Raw genomic sequence first — 20085 nt, 5'->3', positions numbered from 1 at the left:
TTGAAACCAGCACTTCCGCATTCCTGCAGCCAGTCACAACAATGGAGAGGATTGGCCACTTGACAAGGTGATTAGTACAGCGCTGCAAGCCGTTTACACTCACACCTGTGAGTCGTAGCCACTCCGCTGCAGCTGTTACTCCTCTCGGGGAGGTGGAATACCTGCAGCGGTGTACCCAGGGAGATACAGCGCTGTAAGTGCCCTGCCAGTGTGGACGGGGAGTGAGTTACAGCGCTGGGGGAGGCTTTACAGCGCTGTAACTTGCAAGTGTAGCCAAGGCCTCAAGTATACATAGCAGTGTAACAGTGGTAGCACTAGTTGGTATGTAGTCAGCACGGCTCAGCCGTGCCTCCACTGCCACTACCCGTGCTACTGTGGCTACACTACTACTTATACTCATGCTACCTCAATGACAGCTAGCGTGAATATCCATAAGTGAGCAGGGGAATCACACCCCTAGCTCATAGTGCAGACATAGCCTTGGGGGCAGGTGTAGTACCTGAAACTATTTTAACTAATTTTTAGATGTTACAAGATTTCAAGTTGACTATCCCTTTAAGGAATACCTAAGTCAATCACATGAGAAAAAGATATTAAGAACTACCAAAACAATACTGTATCAAAATACTGTAGTGCTAACATCACTCACCAGTATTATAGTATCTTTTCAGCTCTGTGCGCCTGATATCTTTTAGTTGATTATATTTTTTCTTTTTCTTCTCTTCTTCGGTGATACACTCCTCCTTTTCCTCAGCAAGTTTGCAGTTGTCTTCAGAACTGATTTGCTCCAAAATGACCTTACTGCCATCATCCTTCCCAACCTGAGTTCTGGAAGCAGTGGTTCCATGAGAATTAGAAGTGACTGTCTCAGCATTTTGTTTGGCTTGCTTTTTCTTTTTCAACCTAGATAAAATATAAATTACAAAAAAATGAGAGTGAGATGTGGTCTCTTACTGTGAACTGATTAACTGAGTTGGCCAATCTTGTTTCTGCAAATGAATTTATTATATGGTGACTCACTACAATCTCTCTCTCTCTCTCTCTCTCACACACAAACACACACACACCCTTCACAAAACAGCATACTCTTTTCTCTACACCAGGGGTAGGCAACCTATGGCACGCGTGCCAAAGGCGGCACGCAAGCTGATTTTCAGTGGCACTCACACTGCCCGGGTCCTGGCCCCCGGTCCAGGGGGCTCTGCATTTTAATTTAATTTTAAATAGAGTGACCAGACAGCAAATGTGAAAAATCAGGAGAGGGGGTGGGGGGTAATAGGAGCCTATATAAGAAAAAGACCCCAAAATCGGGACTGTCCCTATAAAATCGGGACATCTGGTCACCCTAATTTTAAATGAAGCTTCTTAAACATTTTAAAAACCTTATTTACTTTACATACAACAATAGTTTAGTTATATATTATAGACTTATAGAAAGAGACCTTCTAAAAATGTTAAAATGTATTACTGGCACGCGAAGCCTTAAATTAGAGTGAATAAATGAAGACTCGGCACATCACTTCTGAAAGTGCCGACCCCTGCTCTACACAGTTATAAGGAGTGGGGGGAAAACAAAGCATGGAGTAATGTTTTCTAGATGAGACATGGGATAAACTATTCCAGGTCTAACTGTATTATAACACAACAGCTAAAGTTATAATTTCACAGTTGACTGCCACTGCTTTATGAGCTAGCTTGTTTTGATATAAACTTGTTATTTATTTACATTTTGTTCAAGTATCAGGGGGTAGCCGTGTTAGTCTGTATCTACAAAAACAACAAGGAGTCTGGTGGCACATTAAAGACTAACAGATTTATTCTTCAGATGCATCTGAAGAAGTGAGGTTTTTACCCACGAAAGCTTATGCCCAAATAAATCTGTTAGTCTTTAAGGTGCCACCAGACTCCTTGTTGATTTTGTTCAAGGTTATTTATCAGCAGCCACTCATATTCTGTTCTATAAAGGTTATACCACCCTCACCACCATAGTTTCTGAGTGTCTACTGCATTAAGCAACATAACTACAGTTCTGTCTGACTGTTCATATAGGGCAATGTTCTCAAGCTGTCAAATTTTCTACAAGAGAAATCTTAATGCCCTGCCTGTAACTCTCTACAAAATCTTTTATCACAAGAGATTTTTTTTTCAAAAATGCCTTCAAATAGACCCAAAGTGAGAGATATGTGGCAGGTGCAGGGCTGGCTCCAGGCACCAGCCCAGCAAGCAGGTGCTTGGGGCGGCCAAGGGGAAGGGGCGGCATGCCGGGCTGTTCGGCAGCAATTCGGCGGCGGGTCCCTCTCGGAGGGAGGCACCTGCCGCCGAATTCCCGCCGAAGAAGAAAGCGGCGCAGTGGAGCTGCTGCCGGAGTGCCGCCGATCGCAATTGCGATCGCGGCTTTTTTTTTTTTTTTTTTTTTTTCTGCCGCTTGGGGCGGCAAAACCCTGGAGCCGGTCCTGGGCAGGTGTCACAACTGCTGTTCCAGTCGCCATCTTTGGCACTCAATTTCAGTAAGAACAGCGCTTAACTGAGAGATCATCACAAAGATTATTAATGGTAATGTAATCCTTACAACAACCCTCTGTTACCATTCGTTTACAAATCACTGACACAAACTGTACGAACAGAAAAACAACTAACCTCAATGATCCTTCCCTCTAGTGCATTAATAGCTTTTCGGTTACAGGGATACTAAGGAGGATGCTATATGTTGTTCTCTGCGGCTGATAACAGTCATTATGTATGTGCATTGAGAGAAGATAGCCATAAAACTACAACTATTAAGGATCCATTACAGTTATGAAAATGTTTCATGAGCATGCACAAATGGAATAGGATGGGAAGGGAAAACTCAACGTACATACAAAGTATCAGGGGGTAGCAGTGTTAGTCTGTATCCACAAAAACAACAAGGAGTCCGGTGGCACCTTAAAGACTAACAGATTTATTTGGGCATAAGCTTTCGTGGGTAAAAAAACTCACTTCTTCAGATGCATGGAGTAAAAGTTACAGATGCAGCCATTATATAATGACAAGATCTAAATCTGGTGCAACAGCAGCAGTACACTATGATCAGATTGCAGATATATGGCTATACTCAGTCCTTGGGTAAACTTGTGCAAAGCTACTGTCTATGCTGAAATTGCAACCTCTTACATCATGGTTGATCTTGGCTCCAGACTCTTAGTGACTTGCATTTTCTGCTCTGGAGGAGGTGATGACCTTTATCTGTGTGTGTAAGATTGCATCACTTTTAGAGAGACCTGAATCATCTGGTTCAGTAAAAAGTAAAACTAACAACAGCCTACTAATGGCCCATATACAATTCAAACACACCAGGGCCTTAGTTTTCAGATTCCCCGTTTATTTATTTTTATCAAAACCAGATGAGCAAGTTTTGAACTGCGTATGTGCAGTCTCAAAACTAAGAAAACGGTAATGGAAAATTACAGAAGATTCCTCACATACACCCACCAACTAACTTTAAGAAACCCTCAACATGTACACTGATCCTCAGAAACACAGTTTCATATAAAGGACACTATAAACAGATGCCTCCAATTAATACATTTGCTTATAATATTCTTGTGTCCTTATTTAGATAAATAGTAGTTATTAAAAAGAAAAAGACATTAACCAAAGATTATCAGGCCTGTTCTACGAGCGGTAGCAATGGCGAAAGCAGTAGCATGAATACAGGGTTGATGTGTTTTTTTACCACCACATCTAACCCTGAGTCCTGAGCTCTGTACTTTAAGTGCATGATTCGTACCAGTCTGGCACACAACTTCCTTTGCAAATGGGATAGTTTAAGAAAGACACCATAAGATTAAAAATAATGGCCAAAATTTCCAAAAATGACTAGTCTTCTTACTGAATGCGGAGCGTGCCAAGCCAATTTGCGGCAGCCTCATCAGCGAAGCATAGAGCCTTCAGACCACCATCAAATCTGGGCAGAAGGCAGTGATTTGGGGTGAGTCACATTTTGAATTCCCAATCTGTGACACCTTAGAGGGGCTTGCTTTTCAGACAGTGCTGAAAAGCAGAGCCTTTTAAGGTGCCTCAAGTTTGGCATCCAAAAACTGAGGCACTACAAATCATGAGTCACTTTTGAAAATCCTGGTCTATATATTTAAAAAAAAAAAAATCCCTTTGCCTGGGCTAGCGACACCACCTAGCATTATACACAACAGATTATTAAAAAATCTCACTTTCTTTTTTCTCTCTATGATTTTGTTTACTAGTTGCATTCTCTCAGCCTGGCCAATGAAAAACGCTATATAAGTGCTATGTATTATTATTATGCACTAGCACAATGCAGCAGAATGTGGTTGCAACTCTCACCGTTACAGGCCTAGCTTCACCTTTGACCCCTCTCTAGTCCCTTTGGGTATGTCTACACAGCAACTAGACAGGCATGGCTGGCCCATGCCAGCCAACTCGGGCAGGGCAGTTTCACTGCTGTGTAGAATTCTGGGTTCAAGATGGACCCTGAGTTCGGGGACCCTTCCCCCCTCACAAGGTCTTAGAGCCCAGGTTTCGGCCCAAGCCCAGAAATCTACACAGCAATGAAACAGTCCTGCACCCTGAGCCCCGCAAGCCTGAGTTGGCTGGCATGGGCCAGCTGCAGGTGTCTAGTTGCTGTGTAGACATACCATTTGAGTGCATGCATTCAGGTGAGAAGCCCTGAGACTTCACTTCACTCAAGGTGGAATCCTTCAATTTTCCCACTCACTGCGCAGCAGGTCTGACTGGGACCAGCTACCTGTGGTTCTTCCTGTTGGGAGTAGTGGTGAACACAGTGACCTAACTGTGACGGGTTGGATCACAGAAACCCCCTTGGGAGCTGCCACCTGATGTGCAAAGACTACCCCTGCTTCTGTTTTCCCTGCCAGCTCAGGACTCCAGCACACTGTCTTGCTGAGCCAGACACTCCCGTCTGCTCCAACACAGACCCAGGGTCTGAATCACTTGCTCCAAAGCTGCAAGTTTACCTGAAAACAGCTTACAGTAGTGAGCTTGTCTTTAGCACTCAGATGCTCAACTCCCAATGGGGTCTAAACCCAAATAAATCCGTTTTACCCTGCATAAAGCTTATGCTGGGCAAACTCATAAATTGTTCGCCCTCTATAACACTGATAGAGAGATATGCACAGTTGTTTGCTCCCCCAGGTATTAATACATACTCTGAGTAAATTACTAAATAAAAAGTGATTTTATTAAATACAGACAGTAGGATTTAAGTGGTTCCAAGTAGTAACAGACAGAACAAAGTAAGTCACCAAGCAAAATAAAATAAAATGCGCAAATCTATGTCTAATCAAACTAAATACAGATGATTTCCTCACCAGTTCCAGAGCACTCCCTTTTACAGGCTAATCTCCTTTTAGCCTGGGTCCAGCAATCACTCACACCCCCTGTAGTTACTGTCCTTTGTCTCAGTCTCCTTCAAGTATCCTGGGGGGGGTGGAGAGGCTCCTTCTTTAGCCAGCTGAAGACCAAAATGGAGGGGTCTCCCCCAGGTTTAAATAGACTCTCTCTTGTGGGTGGAGACCCCCCTCCTCCCTCCTATGCAAAGTCCAGCTCCAAGATGGAGTTCTGGAGTCACCTGGGCAAGTCACATGTCCCTGCATGACTCAGTCTTTACAGGCTGAAGCCATTGTCCACATGGTATCTTGCATGTCTCCAGGAAGACTTCTTATGTGGATTGGAGCATTCCAAGATGCATTGTTCCCCAAGTGTTTTCTGATCAGGTACTTAACCTGGCGAATTCCTTCCTAAAGAAGGGTTTCAGAGTAGCAGCCGTGTTAGTCTGTATCCGCAAAAATAACAGGAGTACTTGTGGCACCTTAGAGACTAACAAATTTATTAGAGCATAAGCTTTCGTGGGCTACAACCCACTTGGGTTGTAGCCCACGAAAGCTTATGCTCTAATAAATTTGTTAGTCTCTAAGGTGCCACAAGTACTCCTGTTATTTTTCCTAAAGAAGCTGACCAAATGCCTCCCAAAGCTTACTTAGAAACCAAGCAAGCATACAGCCCATATTCTTAACCTCAAGTAGAAAATGATATATATATATGTACAAATAGGAGGAATAGATATAGTAGACCATAACCTTTATGGAGATATGTTACCTGGCACAGGCAGCACAAAACATATTCCAGTTATGTCATACATACATTTATAAGCACCCCCTCCCCATAAAGCCTTATGGGGTACACTGTCACACTAACAGCCTATTCAAAACAAAAGTATTGTTTAATCTCATCAGGAGGAACAAGGCCTAATCAGAGAAAAGGGTGTGTAACACAATAAAAAGTCTACATGCAGGTCTATGTTACCTAAAAAATAAGCCTAGTTTATCCCAGACACTTCAGCCTCTTGGCATTGGCGTTTAGTCTGCTCCACAGCAGTTTGCTGCCTACTCTCCCCAGTCCTTCAGAGACTATCATAGAATCATAGAATATCAGGGTTGGAAGAGACCTCAGGAGGTCATCTAGTCCAACCCCCTGCTCAAAGCAGGATCAATCCCCAACTAAATCAGGGGTTCTAATACTGGGGGTGGGACCCCTCAGGGGGTCATGAGGTTATTACCTGGGGGGTCGTAAGCTGTCAGCCTCTACCCCAAACCCCGCTTTGCCTCCAGCATTTATAATGGTGTTAAATATATTAAAAAGTGTTTTTAATTTATTGGGGGGGGGGTCGCACTCACAGGCTTGCTATGTGCAAGGGGTCACCAGTACAAAAGTTGGAGAACCACTGAACTAAATCATCCCAGCCAGGGTTACCTTTTTATCCATACAAAAGTCTTTGTTCCAGTTTTTCCTACATGGAGTTGGATTCCCCTGTGGATACAGGCTGGGACCCGGCCCACCCTACCAAACCAGACTGTTGAGCTCAGCATGGTTAGAGGTAATGACACCTGCATTGTCCTTTAAGTATCGGTAAATGGGAGGTTATCTGAAGCTATTGTCCTTTTCCTGGGTACATGCCACTAACTCCTGCTTGAATTAACCCCTTGTAATCAGACAGCAAACAACACAAGAACAATCAATAAGATGGAACATAGAATATTAATTAAATATTACAGATCACTCCCATGTCCTTCACAGCAACCACTCAGGGGAAGATTTATTTAACAAAAAATGTTTCCTTTGGAATTAATTTGATAGAAACATTTCCACTGTTTTCAATTTTGCAGAACCTTTTTTGTGTGTGTGTGAAAAAACAAAACTTGGGGCCAGATTTGAACCCCAGAATCCAATCCAGAAAGTTATTCTTAAAATACATTGAGTGTGAGCACTGTACGGCAGATTTCTGTGGTTAAATAATAGACTTTGGACACAGCAGTACATGACCTTTCTGGTGAATGAATAAATTGCTATTACAGGAGATACTTGATTAGCCACATCACACTAATGGATAACCTATCCTGTTTCATTGGGCAAGCTGGGAGAAGAGAAAATATGCCACTCAGCAGACAAAAAGAGTTTTAGCTATCTGTATTTCCATGACAATAGAACCCACATCACTCAGATGAGTGTCTTTCACAGCTTCTTTGTATTTAAGCACCAAGAAAAGTATTGCATATAAGGCAGTTCTGACAGGCAACACAACTATTTTATTTACTTACTTACAGGCATCTGTGTAGTGCTCCCACACCATGGCATTTGCACACCGTGGCATCTGAGGAACAATTGATATTCCATGTCTATCTAAATGCATAACTTAATGATTTTCAAGCCAAAGCCTCCAGACTCTGTTGGTTCCCACCAATTTTGATGAGGGGGGTTCTATAAATTCCCACTAAAATAAGGGAAAGATTCCTATTGATTCCTGTATGAGTTAGCTATGGTTAATTTGCTGGGGGGGTGGGGGGGAACCTTATAAACAGTGATAGGGGAGCAGAAAAACCCTTACAATGACATTTTTGATATTATATTATATATCTATATCTATATATAATAAAAACAGAAACCCTCTTCCATTTTCACCCTCCATACATATCAATTAACAAACAAATAAAAAAATCAGCCAACCAAAAACAACCTCCCCTTAAGTCCTCAAACAGATATGGGCGGGGGGGGGGGGGGGGAAATAGCCACAAACTGCTATGTTCCCCAGCACAGACACAGCAAAGCTGGATTTAAAAAAACAACTTCTTGCTGGAAGGTTGCAATGTAATATTACTTTTATTATTAGAATCCAGAACAATAACACACAGTAACCAAAATGAGAGAGAGAGAAAGCAGGCTGCTCCCTAAAACAAAGAGGCACAACTCACCCCAACTTACTATATAGGCTGTCTGTCGGCAGACTGAGTGCTGCTAGGCCAAGATCTCACATGTCCCTGCAGAGCCCCTAGCCCGCAAGTGGAACCAGAAAAAAAACTTGAAATTTATAGTGTCAGCTTACAATTTTAACACAGCTCTTAGTAAATCACACAAACCTTCCCTCTTCATTTCACTTTTAATGAACATCCTTTTCCCATTGGGAACAGTTCCACAATGTGCGTCCTGTAAAAGTTTCCTTGGCAACTGATATACAATCAGCATAACATCCTGTGGCACATGCACATTATGCTCCACAGATGGGGTCACTGGAAATCCAGCAACATGCATACATGCAGTAAGGTGGGGGTTTTTTTAATTAAGCCAATAGACATTTTAAATCACCTTAAAAGGATTTTTATCTGTTTGTGCCCCCACATGCCTATTATGGAGATATGAGATTAATATAATATGGAGAATATTATCTTAATTACTTTGTATCACCTCACAACAATATAATTAAAATAATACTCATCCTAGCTTTATTAATCTCACCGCACCACAATATTAATGTTAATTTTCTTCTCTAAGAGGAGTCCCCCATAAACTTTACACTATCCAAATATATTGCACAGAATTATTCTATTAAAAGCCTACATTAGATTCCACTAGACAGACATTTCCCAGGCTTTCCACTCTAGCCTGCCCAACATCTCCCCTTCATTCAGCTCAGCGCCGCAGCAGCTCAATCAGCTCTGGGCACAGCTACCCTCTCATCGGATCTGATGTAACCTGATAAATAAGTGATTTCAGGCTAAATAAATTATAGCTGCTTGCAAAGCTAAGGGAAGTCAGATGCTTTGCCAGAGCATCACGCCTTGCTCCAGACTTCCGTTGCGGAGCCAGCAATCTTTCTTTTCAGATCAAAACTGGTGCAAACAATTCATGTTGAGTGAAATGTCTTCATAAATCCATGTATCAGCCACCCTGCAGGAAAACAGCTCTCTGAAATGGCAACAAGTGCCCACACCGATACACATCCTGCAGCAGAAACAGAAAAGCCAAGAAGCTTGGTATCCCTATGCTTAAACTGACTCAAGGCAAACTTGGGGGCTGGCACACTATTTTGTACTTTATTTAAAATAATGAACATGTTCAACTACCACTGAAACACATCTATAACAATAATCTCTACTAGCTCTCTCAATTTTCAAAACAAACCTTATTGTAATTCAATTAAACAAACTCAATTATCTATTAAAATGACAAAATACACTAACTATGTAAGAGAATAAATTAGCAGCATAGGTCATTACAGGAAATTCCCTCCTCTTTAGTGAAAATTAATTACTGATCTGCAGAAACAGTCTTTGCATAATTTGATTTTTATTTTTTTATAATTTTGATGGATAATGTTTGTTTTTAAGCTTTTTTAATATTTATACATTTAAATGTTTACAGCTGCAAGGAATTGGGAGGATGTCAGACAACAAGGGTGTCAGAAAATAATTATTTAATAACAGATTCAAAAAGTTCAAGCTTTATAACCATTAAAATCAAAATTGTCAACATCACATGTCAAAATATACAAAGTAAATATCCTTAAATCAAACACTAATAAGTTCTCAAGCAGTATTTTTCTTACTTTGCCTATCTGTAAATTTTGATTATCATCTATGGAAAGACCTTATCAGTTTGTGTGTGTATGGTAAAAATCGACATTTATCAATAAAAATCTGATCCTTCCATGCCTAAGTAAACAGCAGATTCAGATTTCACACACAGTCAGCCATCAACATCACCAAAAAGGCAGCATGATCCAATGTAAACGGCACTGCACTCATGATACCTCAGTTATGACTGTGATCAAGTCACTGCACCTTAATGCCTTCTTTTATACTGAGTTACAGCTGGCTCTCTTGGGAATTGCTCCTTTAACATTCTCTTAAGGTCACATAACCACAGGTGCCGACTTTCCAAAGTACCAGGGGGGGCTTGACACCCAGCTCTGCCCCAGGCCCCATCCCCACTCCATCCCTTCCCCCAAGACCCCACCGTGCCTCTTCCCACTCCTGCTCCACCCCCATCCCACCTCTTCCTGCCCAGTTCTGCCCCCTCCCCCGAGTGCGTCGCATCCTCGCTCTTCTCCCCTTACCCCCAAGCCTCCTGCACGCCGTGAAACAGCTGATCACGGTGGGCGGGAGGTGCAGGGAGGGATGGGGAGGTGCTGATCCGCGGGGCCCGCTGGCAGGCAGGAGGCTCTGGGGGGAGGAAGAGGCATTGATGGGGGGCTGCCATTGAGTGCTTAGCACCCACCATTTTTTCCCTGTGGGTGCTCCAGCCCCGGAGCACCCACGGCGTCGGCACCTATGTACATAACCCATACTTGTTCAAGTAAATCCATATTACAAATCTTTTTTTCCAAATGCAAAATTAGATTCTCTTACTGCATTCCCATCCCAACCACCTCCTCTGCTCTGCCAGTGATGTTCTCCTAATACCAGTTCTATGCATCATTACGCACTGGTCCTGCATATAAAACACTTTCTAAATGAGCCCCAGGCCCTTTAAATTGCCGCCAGAGCCCCGCTGCTGGAGCCCTGGAGTAGTGGCAGGGCTCCGGGGGCTATTTAAAGGGCCAGGGCTCCCGCTGCCTCTACTGCCCCGGGCCCTTTAAATAGCCACGGGAGCCCCGCCGCCGCTACCCCAGGGCTCCGGCAGCTATTTAAAGGGTCGGGGCGGTAGAAGCAGAGGGGTCCTTGGCCCTTTAAATAGCCCCCAGAGCCCTGCAGTAGCGGCGGGACTCCAGGGGTTATTTAAAGGGCCTGGGGCTCCTGCTGCCTCTACGGCCCCAGCCCTTTAAATAGCCGCCGGAGCCCTGCCACCGCTCCGGCAGGCTCCAGTGGCTATTTAAAGGGCCCGGGGTGGTAGAGGCAGGGGAGCCCCGGGCCCTTTAAATAGCCCCCAGAGCCCTGCTGCTGGAGCCCTCGGGTAGCAGCGGCAGCCGGGGGCTCCAGCAGCAGTTTAAAGGGCCCGGGGCGGTAGCGGCGGCCGAGCCCTGGGCCCTTTAAACTGCTGCCGGAGCCCCCGGCTGCTGCTGCTACCCCGGCGGGGGAGGGGGAGAGCACTTACCGGTACAGGGTGGGCCGGGGCTGGCTCTGACACCCCCCATCCTCACCCCTTCCGCCCGAGGCCCCGCCCCTTCCGGGGGCCAGAGCCGGCCGCAACCCAGCCCCGTACCGGTAAGTCCCTATTTCTACTTTCACCCCTGGGTACAACTTTGGTCAAATCACTTAATCTCTCTGTGCCAGTTCGTCATCTGTAAAATTATAACAATAATTTCTTGCTCTCACATTTTGTCTGCCTTATCTATTCAGTATGTAAGCGCGGGCACTGTCATACTGTATATACATACAGTGCCTACCACAATGGAGCCTGATCTTTGGTGGAAACTCTAGATCAGGGATTCTCACGATGAAATTTTTGGTGGCCTCAGAGTGCAGCCACCAACTCTTGCTGGTGGCTGCTCTGACAATTTTTCCTAAAATACTTAATTAACTTTAGGAAAAACAAATAAATATGCACATATGCACATCAAAATCATTGTAATGTATTTATTGCTAGCTAGTAAGTCTGCTGCTGAGAAAAGTGATATTTGTATGTTTGCTAATATTTTTTACAGCCTCCCAGCCAGCTAAGTCTGCCGTGAAAAATGATATTAACAAACATACAAGTATTACTTTTCACAGCAGACTTACACAGCCCCAGCAAGCCCGGGGACAAATTAAGCCCTGGATGGGGAGGTGGATGGATAGTCTGCAGGGGTCAGGGGCGATGAGGGCCCCAGGAAGGAAGATGGGGAGGCAGCGGGGAGTCAGAGCCTGAAGCCCCGGAGCGATAGCCTGAAGCCCTGCAGCCAGGGGATGGGACCAGAGCCTGAAGCCCCATGGCCGGAGCCTGCCACCCCACCATCCCAGGGCTGAAGCCTGAGCCCCACCGCCCCTGGGAAGATGGGGAATTCACAGGCTGCCTGTTCGTCCAGCACTGTGTCTCCAGAGGGGGGCCAACCCCTGCTGGCAGCCCCAGCAACCAACACCAAAGTGGCACATCCAGGAGCAACAGGTAAAGTGAGGGGCGGCTGCTTTGCCCCCCAATCACTGCCCAGGATGCTGTGGCCACAAGAAAAGCCCATGGCAGCGGCCATGCATTTGAGAAACGGTGCTCTAGACACTAGTGTCACAGTTCAGGCCAACTGCACCTGCATTCCCCCATCATGGGCCACCAAGGGCACCCATTTTAGGCTCCTGGCTGCTTAGCCGGTGTCACCTCTCTTGGGTGGAGACCCATATCTTTTCCTTCTGACTGTTTTTCCAAGTTGTACAGTTCCCGGCCTAGACTGTGATATTTTCAGCAAGCCAGACTTCCTAAAAGGCCAGCGCCTGCACTTTGCTTTCTTTCCAGAGACTGTGCCCAGGGTGTTGCCCGCAGTTATAAGTTACCACACAGCTCTTTATAAACAAGCACATTTATTTTTAAGGTGAGGTCTAGGTTGGATATTAGGAAACACTATTTCACTAGGAGGGTGGTGAAGCACTGGAATGCTTTACCTAGGGAGGTGGTGGAGTCTCCTTCCTTGGAGGTTTTTAAGGCCCGGCTTGACAAAGCCCTGGCTGGGATGATTAAGTTGGGAATTGGTCCTGCTTTGAGCAGGGGGTTGGACTAGATGACCTCCTGAGGTCCCTTCCAACCCTGATATTCTATGATTCTATGATTCTATGAAACATATTAAAACAACAAAAGAACCTACACGCATGCTAAAAATCTTATCAGAGGTTATCCCAACTCCAGCCTCAGGATCTGGTAGCTGTTAGTTCTTTAAAACCCACAACTGGGTTTTCCCCATGGCTACAAGTTTATAATTTAGAACCAGAACACAGGCTAGCAGAGTAGCCAGTTTCTTTATATGGCTATTGACTGTTACCTTTGGTAGCAGGTAATTAGCAGACAAAGACCCTTTCCTTAGGGCATAATTTTAAAAGGCTGAGTTTTTGCATAACCAAAGGTGGAAAATTTGCTTTAGTCTTTTTAAGGTATTTTCCAGGAAATTCACTTAACACTTATTGTTCCAAAAGTCCATTTTTGTCTGGCACATTTTTAATATAGCTCTTTGAACTTTCAGGCCTTACTCCCTCCACCCCATTGCCCCTGCTAGAGAGGTTGCATGCAATCCCAGCCCACAATCCACAATAATACATAAAAATAACAGGAGTACTTGTGGCACCTTAGAGACTAACAAATTTATTAGAGCATAAGCTTTCGTGGGCTACAACCCACTTCTTCGGATGCATCCGAAGAAGTGGGTTGTAGCCCACGAAAGCTTATGCTCTAATAAATTTGTTAGTCTCTAAGGTGCCACAAGTACTCCTGTTATTTTTGCGGATACAGACTAACACGGCTGCTACTCTGAAATAATACATAAACTTTGCATTTAACACAGAGGACCCCAAATATATTTTAATTCAGTGTAATAAGTTTTTCCAAGGATATGCAGGAAACTGCCATATTTGTTATTTAGCATAACACCACCAAATATTTAAGACCCACTACTATCATGAAGCCTATGATAGTAGTGGGTCTTATATGATAGTAGTGAGTCTTAAATATTTGGTGGTGTTATGCTAAATAACAAATATGGCTTTTCTGATTTTTGATATAAAAACCTAAAACTGTCACCAGCTTTTCATTTAAAAAAATCATAAAAATTTCACTTGACATTAAAATTTTCTATGGAAACATTCATTTTGGGGAAAAAACAATTGTCCAAGAAAATATGCGACAATTATATTTTTTGACCATCTCAAAAAAGCTGGAAGAAAATAGGGGCATAGCAGTAGCAGTGTTCTGCACTAGTACATAATATATTCTGCTTTTCTTCCCTGCATAAATTACTCACACCCATAACCATTTGCAGGATCAGAACCATATTCTGCATTTTTTAGAAATCTTATTAGGGTTGTCTAGCTGTGCCTTTGGCAGCATTAATACTATGAAAGCTTTCCGTGGTAACAAAAATGTTGCTCATTCTGAAACAAGTTGAGATGTGATAAGCAACCCATATCTTGTTTAGAAAGAATGAAAAACTTCTACTTTTAGTAACCATATTGGACACACACAAAATCTGAGAAATTTTCAAAATTCGTCAGAAGTGTTGTGATTTAATATCATAACATATGAGTTAAGTAATTAAAGCCATTTTATGCAAATACCTGTTACAAGCAAGTTGCACTAAAAAGCCTTGTATTTTTTTTTTTAATCTTATTTTAAAAAAATGTTTTCCTTTGGACAGTGACTGGGTGTGCTCCAAATTTCAGCCTAAAGAAGAAAACCCACCCAACTACCAGAATGGATAAGAAGGCAAAAATTTAGGTATTGTTAAGGTGTCAAGTGAGCTTGGTTCTTTATAAGTAGGGTAACCATAAGTCCCGTTTTTAAGCCCTGTCCCGGCTGTCCCTACTTTTCTGACAAAACTGGGCATTTGTCCCGTTTGCAGTGGGGTGCGACCCCTAGTGGGGTGCGGAAAACGTGTGGGGCGGGGGGCCAAGCAGCAACACCAGCCCCACGCGGGAGAGATGGCTTGGGAGAGCGACTTGCTCGGGCCTGCCCTGTGGGTGGGTGGGCAACAGGGGGGCCTCGGGACGGCCCCACACTCGGGGGGCTTGGACCAAACCTGCAGGGGAAGGGGCACCTCAGGCTGGCCCCACAGAGGCAGGAGGCAGGGAGGGCTCTGGCCAGCCGCACAGCGGGTGGGGGTGGGGGTAATGGGAGGCCTCAGGCTGGCCCGTGGGGTGTCCCATTTTCCCTTTGGAAAGAGACAATCTCTGTGCTTACAATCTAAATAGACAAACACAAGACACACTGGGACACCCAGAAGGCTAATGTTAATTTAAGGCTTTCTGGGGTGTAATTCTATCCCACACTAGCCTGCCATGCACTAAGTGTCAGTGTGGACGCTGCTGCCACATACTAAAAGTTCCCTAGTGCACTTTAATGTCTCCTGCTTTACAACAGGAGTAGATTAAAGCATACCAGGGAACTGTTGTTGTGCAGCAGCAGAGCCCACACAAGTATTAAGTGGTCAGCAGCAGACTAGTGTGGACTAGTGTAGACTTATCCCCCAGCTTGCCATGAACTAAATGTTTGTGTAGACAAGCCCTTCGGGTGATTCTCTCCTATCCAATTCAACGGCAAAACTCTCACTGACTTCAATAGTGCAGCTTCATGCTCCTACAGCACATTCCTAAATCCTATTGAGTCAATGGGATTTAATCACATGCTTAAATGTAAGCACATGCTTAAGCACTTTCCTAACATAGGGTCTTTATTATTATTATTTTAATCATTCATAATTACACAAGTATAAAAGTCAAATTTTAAGACGTTAGCCAACCACTAATTAGTGGCTGGGGGGCTAAGGAAAAAAAAAACCTTCCTCCCTGGGCATGCTATTGCATAATTGTTCATTACAGGAGTTTTAAGCCTTACACTGAAACATCTGGCATGGGCCACTGTCAGAAACAGGATACCACACTAGATGGACCAATGGCAATCCCTAGTGAAGGGTGTGTGAAATTTTTAGGACAGCAAATTTACTGGCAAGGGATAATATTTTTGGTACAGATATACATTTCCACAGGAAGTATTTCAGTTTCCTGCCGAAACAGGTTATTCTTGCATGCACATAATTTACTGTTGCAGACCAGTTTGATGCAATCTCTGTTGGGTGAGATCTACAGGCATATTGCCCTGCTTGTCGGGAACAGTCCCGTTTTTTGGGACTTTTTCTTATATAGGCGCCTATTACTTCTCACCCCTTGTCCCGTTTTTTCACAGTTGCTATCTGGTCACCCTACCATTATCATGTGCGAAAATGGCCTTAAAGATTTTATTCCAAAATAAGAGATCTTTCTATCTGCTTGTTTTATTAGATTAAAAAAAATATCAGGTATGGATTTCCCTCTTTTTCCCCATATCCTTTTGGCATTCTCTAGCAGACTGGGAACGACCAGAGGCTGAAGCCTGAGGCTGTGGCTACACTCGAAACTCCAAAACGCTGCTGCGGGAGTGCTCCTGCGGCAGCGTTTTGAAGTGTGAGTGTGGTCGCGCGCCAGCGCAGGGAGAGAGCTCTCCCAGCACTGTAGGTACTCCACCTCCACGAGGGGATTAGCTTACAGCGCTGGGAGTGCGGCTCCCAGCGCTGGGGCACTGTTTACACTGGCGCTTTACAGCGCTGTAACTTGCTGCGCTCAGGGGGGTGTTTGTTCACACCCCTGAGCGAGAAAGTTGCAGCGCTGTAAAGCGCCAGTGTAGCCATAGCCTGAGCTGCAGTGATTCAAGTCCCCAGCTGAGGGGAGATAAAGATCTTGAGTTAATTTAATTTACTATGGGAGTACAGGAAAGTTTGTTTAAGGTCAACATTCTACCCCCACCACCCACCCCCATCCCCTTTCAATTGAATGCCAGGGGGAGCTGCAGCTCAAGTTTTAGGGTTCTGCAATGTCACATTCACAGTCCTCCTAAAGTTTGCAAAGTCCTCCAGGGAAATAAAAAGGGAAGTCAGGACCTGATCATTCTAACGTGTGAAGAAAAATCAAACAAATGTAGAACTGTATGTTGATTTTATATATCACAAAGAGCAGTAAAGGATATACGTGATTTGGGGATTTGGCTTGGTTTACAATTCAGTCTTCATGCCTCTTCTTATTAGGTTGCCATCATAGCACTACCAAAGCTTGTATTCCACTGCAAATATTGTTAGGTAAATTGTGGCTTCCCAAAATATTTGATTGAATGAGAGGCTAACAACAAAAAACAAAAGAAACAAGCCAAAAACACCCCACAACCCTACCACAACTCTGTACTACTAAATGTTTGTTTATTAAATTGCCATTTCTCAATGCTAGGATTTAAACAGCTTCATCTTGAATTTAAATTTCATGGAGGTCAACAGAATTGTTTGTGGGGTTCCCTACTGCAATTTGGCTGCACCTAGTTTTCTGTAAGGTGAAGTTAACAGGACAATAGTACACTGGGAAGGCTATTTTCAAAACTGAAAAAATAAAACTGCAATATTTTAAAATTAAAATCTTTGATTCTGCAAAGTACAGAAAGAGCCTAAAACTGAGGAATCAAACAAGTCTTGCCCTATTGTTTTCTGCTGCCCTCCCTTATGTTTTGAGGGCCATTAAGATGTAATGCTATTTAACTACCCCAATGACGGGATCAGTTAAATTGTGCAATAATTACATAACCTTAAAAATCTCCAGGGAGAGCTCCAAGACCCTTCCTATGGTGGAGGAACATGAAGACATAATATATTATGACTACTATACCACCAACTCTTATCAGAACTGTACAGACTTCTGCATCAAAGCTGCATTATGTACACTGTTTACACACTAAAGGAGGGATAAGTTCAGTTTTTTCTAATGCTTTCTTTTTAAAGACAGATAAAAGTCACCAAAGGTCCCCCTTACAAAGGCAAATAGAAGGTCATTGTATGCTTATTGCATAACAAGTTAGTATTGCACATATCTTTCAGGATAAACAATTCGTGAAAATCAGCTATGAAATCTCTAATGTACCACAGTATGTTTTGAAATTAAGTAATCAAACACTTTTTACTCTATATGTTTATAATGGTGCCCCAACAGAATTCAAAATACTCTTCATTCTAACTTTCTCCCTTCTTCCCTTTGCTAAAATTTCTTTACACTAAACTTGGACTATTCCCTGGTCTCTCTTCCTTCACTCCCTTCTCACTGTGCATGGTGACTAGATATCAGGGCAGGCTCCAAGTTTTTTGCCGCCCCAAGCAAAAAAAATTTCCCGTGCCCCCCCCCCCCGGCCCCACCCCAACTCCGCCCCTTCCCCGCCCCATTCCAACCCCTTCCCCAAATCCCCGGTCCCGCCTCCTCCCCTGGGTGCGCCGCATTTCCCCTCCTACCCGGGGAAAAGCGGAGTGCTCGGGGGAGGAGGCGGAGGTGAGCTGGGGGGGGGGGAGCAGTTCCTCTGCCCCCCCCAGGGTTACTTCCTGCGGCCCTCCCCGCGCCCCCCACCGCCACAGCTCACCTCCGCTCCGCCTGCTCCCCTGAGAGCGCCGCCGCCACTCCGCTTCTCCCCCCTCCCTCCCAGGCCACCACTCAGGGGAGCAGGCGGAGCGGAGGTGAGCTGCGGCGTTCGGTGGGGGACGGTTCCTCTGCCCCCCGCCATGGTTACTTCCTGCGGCCCTCCCCCACCGCCGCAGCTCACCTCCGCTCAGGGCCGGCTCCCAGCTTTTTGCGCCCCAAACAAACAAACAAAAAGGAGCCGGAGTGCCGCCCTTTGGAAAGTGCCGCCCCAAGCACATGCTTGGAGTGCTGGTGCCTAGAGCTGGCCCTGCTAGACATACAGCACTGAGAATCTCCTCTCTTCCAGAAAATGGCCCAAATGACCCAAATAAATACTCCCACTATCCCCGCATCTAGTAACAATGTTTGTTCTGCACTCCTATAAGGTACCTACTCAGTGAAGGCACAGATATCAGTATAAACTCACTAAGACTGCACAAATCACTGTTGTTGCTTGGACTGCCCTGAAAAAAAATCTGTATGTTGGGAACGTAGTCCTGTGACTGACTGCACAACTAGTGTTTAGTTAGTTCTTATACGCACTCTTACCCTGTCTTACACAAAGGATATCACAGAAATACATGCTGATAATGTAAAACCTCACCTATAGTTCAGAAATCAGAAGGACACAGTTCCCAGGCTAAGTGCTGCCTCAATACCTCCTAAAACCTTCGCATTCCATGCCCACTTCCATAACAGATTTTTTATGCAGAAATTAGATAACTGCAAACTGTCACACTTCTCAGATTTACACATACAATAAGAGCTATTCTTAATAAATGCAACAGCAGTATGATGTGAGCAATGAACTGCAGATACCACCTATCCACACTAGAGGATCTTCTCAGTTTAGCAAAGCCCCTAACAAAAATATAAGAATTTCTTATACTGCTGTTTGTGCAGTTCTAGACATTCTTCAATGTCTGAAAGCTAAAGCCATTGTGCCAGGGATCAAAATATTAAAAGTAGATTTCATTAAAAAAACACCCTAAAAAGTTATATAAAACTTTATATAGTTATACAAAAGCTCTGGAGTGATGTATTGATATAAGGCACGCTAGCAGGCAGAAAACCGGCTACAATCATTGACATTTCTGTTCCCCATAATATCACAAAGGTCTAAGTCCCAGAAGTTCCTTTATGGTATCTCTAAGGCCAGATCTACACTAGGAAATCAGGTCAGTATAACTACATTGCTCAGAGGTTTGAAAAATCCACACCCCTGAGTGATGCAGTTAAACCGACCTAACCCCTGGTTTAGACAGCGCTAAATCATATAGCTACCGCCTCTTGGGGAGGTGGTGTACCTACACTGACGGAAGAAGCCTGTCAAGTGTAGACCTGCCCTTAGCATCCAGAGCTTTATCCACCACTACATAGAGAAATCTTCAGTTATAGGGCAGATTATATGGGTTATAAATATTCATAAATCTGAACAAGTTATATCTCTTTAGTCATTTTTTTGAGAATGAAGCTTCTTTGGCATACATGCCATTGGTCATGACAATGGGACTAAAATATAATACTGTTTATAATCTGAATAGCAGGATATTGAGCTAACATTTACATCCCTGCAAGATGAGCTAAAACATGTTCATTATATAAGTAAGCTGATACAAGACAACATTTTCCCCACAGTTATTTATAAAAT

General features: G+C 44.0%; 1 protein-coding gene across 1 annotated transcript in view; it reads right to left on the bottom strand.

Annotated features, from left to right (window-relative positions):
• NCOA7 (nuclear receptor coactivator 7) overlaps positions 1-20085 on the bottom strand; it is a 113368-nt gene that overhangs the window by 78952 nt on the left and 14331 nt on the right. The window contains exon 3 of the mRNA XM_065400740.1: positions 650-903. Coding sequence (XP_065256812.1) covers positions 650-903 — 254 coding nt within the window. The remainder of the gene's footprint in view (positions 1-649; positions 904-20085) is intronic.

This window comes from Emys orbicularis, chromosome 3, assembly GCF_028017835.1.
Source record: "Emys orbicularis isolate rEmyOrb1 chromosome 3, rEmyOrb1.hap1, whole genome shotgun sequence".
NCBI lineage: Eukaryota > Metazoa > Chordata > Testudines > Emydidae > Emys > Emys orbicularis.
Note: the sequence above shows the minus strand (reverse complement) of the source record. Positions and strands in the feature narration are given on the sequence as shown.